This window comes from Paramacrobiotus metropolitanus, unplaced genomic scaffold, assembly GCF_019649055.1.
Source record: "Paramacrobiotus metropolitanus isolate TYO unplaced genomic scaffold, Prichtersi_v1.0 Parri_scaffold0000008, whole genome shotgun sequence".
NCBI classification, from domain to species: Eukaryota; Metazoa; Tardigrada; class Eutardigrada; order Parachela; family Macrobiotidae; genus Paramacrobiotus; species Paramacrobiotus metropolitanus.
In genome coordinates this window covers 1097881-1102836 of record NW_026570228.1, presented here as the reverse complement: position 1 = coordinate 1102836, position 4956 = coordinate 1097881, and the positions used below count along the sequence as shown (strand labels likewise).

Genomic DNA, 4956 nt, shown 5'->3' with positions numbered 1-4956 from the left:
CCATGCTTAGAAGAAGAATTCACGTTTTGGGTCAAAAAAAAAACCGAAACGAAAATAGATAATGGAAGTTTTCAAAACTTTTTTAAAGTTTAAGCCAAATCACGCTGCCACAACAGGCGGTTTCCATCTGCGTCGTGCACTGAAAATCTTTGCAATTTGTTTATTAAAAGTTTAGAACGTTTAAGTTAAATAAGAACTGATTGCCCAAGGAATACACGGTAGTCTGAAGGAAACCACTCAACCCATGTGAGGAATGCGCGGCGTCCCAGGCAGTGGGAATTGTGCACGTGTTCACAGGCACAAGCAAAGAATAAAAATTTAATATTAATTCTAATATTTGGTAAAGCTACCAGTCGACACAGAAAATAAGAATTCAGCTCGTTCTGAGCCAATGCGGAAACTACCAGCAACAAGCAAGTAAGTACTACAGTAATTGTTGCTGATTGTGCGCAAAGTGAAAAGCTATCGGGCAATTAAAGGATCGATAGCATTTAAGGCAGCTGCACTTCGATATTCCTGAACAACCGGTCATTTTCACTACCAGCCTACCACTAGAAGTATACATTTTGAGCAACCAGTACCCAGCCAGGTCCAGCCTCACCAACTAGTATTGATCCAATCACACAGATGCTTTGATTACTGGGCAGTACCATCTTAATTAGGAATCCATGCTCTCTCTTTATCCATCTTAACAATCCATGTTTTGCTCTTATTCAGCGGGATTCAGCCAGTTGGTATTTTTTACTAGTAACTAAAAAAGGAGGATATTTCATACGGGGGAAAATGCCACGACTTTCTGAGTTTTTCTGATTGGGGTATAAAAAAATTTTGCACAATTTTAACCGGTTTTGTTTTCAATGGCCCCGTCTTAATCTTTCAAGAAAATCTTTGATGTTTCTAGTACAGATAGCTATAGAAATTGTTTATCGAATCCGTCTAACCGGTACGATAATCAGCTTACGGTACGCCAAAAGAAATTTTGTTCGGGCACCCAGTACTGTATTGCATATGAGTAGCACAAAATGAAACATTGTGTTCATGTATTGCAAATGCAATAATATATCCCGTAATAATCATTGAAGTCACAGTAGAAGATATACCGACCACGGACCCATTTCGTTTCTCTCCGTTCTAAAGTTTTTACGTCTCAAATAATAGAATAAGATATTTATTGTCTTCGTGCGATTGAATTTTACCCATGATAGCAGTGGTACTGCACAAATTTGCACAATAGAAGGCACGATGGAGAACGTCGAAAACGTTAACAATACACAGTTTAAAATAGGTTTTGATGGCCTGAACGAGAAGAGGAAAGTACGGTTTCGATAAACTGGGCGCTTACATATCACTATGTTAATTTACATTCCGTAGCCAAAATCAATTTCCGGTCTGCACACGTCTATTGCTGCCGACATTCCGGTACTTCTTGCCCACGTCGTCGGTACCGGTCACGAGAATCTCTGGCCACTGACAGTACATTAGCCATGTGAGCATCAAAGGGGTTATTCCGGTTCAGAATGTACTCCATATCGCCCATATATATCCGCGGCGACAGACTGGAGGTGCTCCTGTCCACAAGTACACTTCCATCCTCCGCCACGTGAATATTGTAAGGGCAACGCGGCGCGGCCGAAAAGGGAATGTCGGGTTTGATGGTGGCGTGCTTGTACTGATAGATATTGCACAGCTCCTCTTTCGTCAGCAGTCCCGACTGTTGTGCAACGACTCGATTAACTTAAGTTCGTTTTTATGACTTTAATTGTACTGACCGTTCCGGGGCCGTTAGCTATTTGCGCGTCATCCATTAAAGGAAAGCGTACAAGGAACAATGTCGGTCCCAGCATTTGACGTCGGTTGGCGTCGGTTGGATCTAGATCACTTCGCCAGCAGGCATTCCGCGCCCATCTGTAAGCCAAAAATCGAAATTCCATAAAACCGTCTTTACTACAATTCAGCTGATTTCAAGGTACGCGCTTTCCGCGGGAACTAGACGAAGTATTCACAAACAATTTGCTACAGCTTCACTTTATGTACATGCATAGTTTGCGAATATAGTACAGTAACTTGCCAAGCGCTATAGCAAATTTAATGTCTTACACTCAGATTGTAGACAATACCAACGTCTCAAAGCGTACTTTTCAACGGCCGCATAAACGACATTCTCATTCACCGGTAACGAATCACGTTTAAGGATCATTTGTAGCATTTCCTGCTCGACTCGGATAAACCGTTCCGATTGCAGTATTTCTCTGGCGTATATGTCCACAAGTTCTAAGCACTTGTTGACCACATTATCCACATCCAACAATTGTACCTACGGCACAAGAACATTTAAATTTGCTGTTCAATACCAGAATCGGCTTTATTCGCATACATTTTCAAGTACATCCAGACAGTTATCTTTATCCACTTTTGCGGTGATAAATGCCGTACATAGATCGACCAGCGAAGGGATGCCGTACTTTTTTGCACAGTATAACGTGGAGAAGACGGTTTCCCAATTGAGATCCTCCACAGCATCGGTATACAAATATCTAAGAAACAAACGTATCAAGCAAAAGTAACTCCGAGAAGAGCACATAATGCTAATATAATCGTACTTTAGCATGTTGTCAAACGCTTCCGGTGGGATTTCCGGAAGTTCTATTACCGCTTCGCATTTCTCTGGCAGACTTCCGTTGAACATGGCATTGAAGACTTCACTGCTAATACTTAACACAAATCTACGAAGAAACACTTGTGGATATCTGTTAGTTTTCCGAAACTAAGCCGTAATTTATGGGACTTACTTGTGAGCGTGAAACGTCTTGGCCTCGCCATATTGATGTCCTACGGCAAACTGCACATCGCTCTGTTCACCGGTAGTCAGAACATGGCGTATACGCTGGGCGATCCCCAGAACGGTTCCCTGCCATCCCCAGATTGCAGTGTCTTCCGGCGGAGTACTGGGCATGATTAAAATAAGACGATTTATTTTGGCGTTGAATCGGCATGATAAAGTACAAGCGAGCAGTCGGCGGCTCAGTGCTACTTGTATGTTTTACGCGCAGTTTACACATGATCGGTGAGTGTACATAGCGCATGAATCATTTCTCGTGCGTGCGTATCGAGTTTTGAAATCATCAAGCTGATCGATAAGATAAAGCAAATCATGTTTGCTTTCTTGTATTACAGTGAAAACTAGGTCTTGCTCACTTAAAAGATTAATTTGTTGGCAATAACATTTTGAGCGATGTCTATGCGCTAAATCCAGCCATCTATACCGCAAGAAGCGTAAAAACCGATTGTATTTGGACTCTGAATTTGAAACCGTGCCCGACTTTTAAGCAATTTTCTGAACTCATAATAATCATAATAATGTTTACATTATGGCTGCGTGCACGGGTAAACACGGGTGTTGGCTGCGTGCACGGGTGATATTTTTGGGTCCGCACGGGTGTTGGCTGGGTGCACGGAGTTTGGGAACGGGCGTTGGCTGCGTGCACGGGTAACTCATTCAGGTTTTTTAATTTAAATTTTAATATATAATTTTGATTATAATTTTTTTACATAATTACTACTTATGGAAACTTACTTCCTTAACCCATAATTTTTAACGACAAAACAGTTAAGTACCTACAGCAAGTAGAAAAATGTATTGCGAAACTTACTGTGCATAGCAAGTACAGTATATGTTACCACCTAATGCTTGTTAGTGCAGTACCATGAAGTTCTTGAAAGTCACAGAAACAAGAGCCGAAAACATGAGAATTTCTGTAATACAGGCTACAGCCATGGCTACCGCGTTTGTTTTCGGGATGGATCATGGAACGGCCTTTTTGAGCAGGGTCTGATGCGAACACACTTGGTGGCCGCTTATGAACCATGCAGTTGACACCATTTCTACTTGCATCAAGCCGCATAGAAAAAATCTGAGCCGTAAAACAAAGTATCTGTAACTATTTCTAGACTATGTATGGCACATGAAAAAATACGTCAGAAACCGGTCGAAAAAACTGTTGCGGTTGAATAAGACCTGGAGAACTGTAAATGTTACGACCAAAATTCGAAAATCATAAAAAATTAAAAAGCCGTGCACCTAGCCAACACCCGTGTCCGAACTCCGTGCTCGCAGCCAATACCCGTGTTTCCCCGTGCACGCAGCATCGACCTAATGTTTATTGTCCTTTGCACGGAGCAGTTGTCCCTCTAGGCTACAGACACAGAAGCCCAATAACGAAATAATAGAAAAAACTGAAACGTGTAATCACAATCGACAACATTAGCCAGAACAGTCAGCAACAGTACCATTAGGATGCATACAGAGTACAAGCGAAAGGAGTAGACATTTTTATCTTGGTTGCGATAAGTTGACGCTATGGTGGAAACTGGAAAACGGGAAAACAAAATGGAGGGAGACGATCGTGCTGGGGTCGATGCATAAAACTAAAACCCACGTGTAGTTAGGTTTTTAAGTTTTCAAAAAGATTTTCAACAGAAATCGTGGGAAAAAGGAACCACTCCCTGATTTAACCACGATATAGCCAAACTACAGATACGTGCCGAAAACCAGCATCATTTGTTCTTGTTACTCGTCTCTGTTAAAGACAGCGCTTCACTTCGCTTAAGAAGCCCGGAACAAATAGTGGGTTGTTTTTAAATAGTCGTCCTTGGAACTTGACCTCGCACTGTCGTTAGTGAAATCCATTGGTTGCGAGACAACCACATAAAGAGCATGAAATCTTTTTTACAGTATGACGGACGGCAACTCACTCGAAATAACCTCGAAATCTTGTATCAAAAAACATGGTTTTGGACAATGGGAAACTGACAGAGCCATCCCGTTCACAAAGTTACCAAACATCTCTTAACCTTAAAGTGATGATACTGTGAAGGTTATCTGCAATGAGAACCTCATAAATGCAAGTTGGATAAAAAAAACAAACTATTTTCTGTGGAATTGTTAAAGCGCAGTAG

General features: G+C 41.6%; 1 protein-coding gene across 1 annotated transcript; it reads right to left on the bottom strand.

Moving 5' to 3' along the window:
- Window positions 1-1158: 1158 nt before the first annotated feature.
- On the bottom strand, window positions 1159-3202 carry LOC129582605 (BTB/POZ domain-containing protein 1-like). Its single transcript, XM_055474152.1, has 6 exons — window positions 2790-3202; window positions 2601-2723; window positions 2375-2534; window positions 2136-2314; window positions 1770-1905; window positions 1159-1711 (listed from the first exon to the last, which is right to left on the bottom strand). Exons 1-6 carry the CDS (start codon window positions 2951-2953, stop codon window positions 1400-1402), a joined length of 1074 nt encoding a protein of 357 aa, XP_055330127.1. The 5' UTR covers window positions 2954-3202; the 3' UTR covers window positions 1159-1399.
- Between the last annotated feature and the right edge of the window lie 1754 nt (window positions 3203-4956).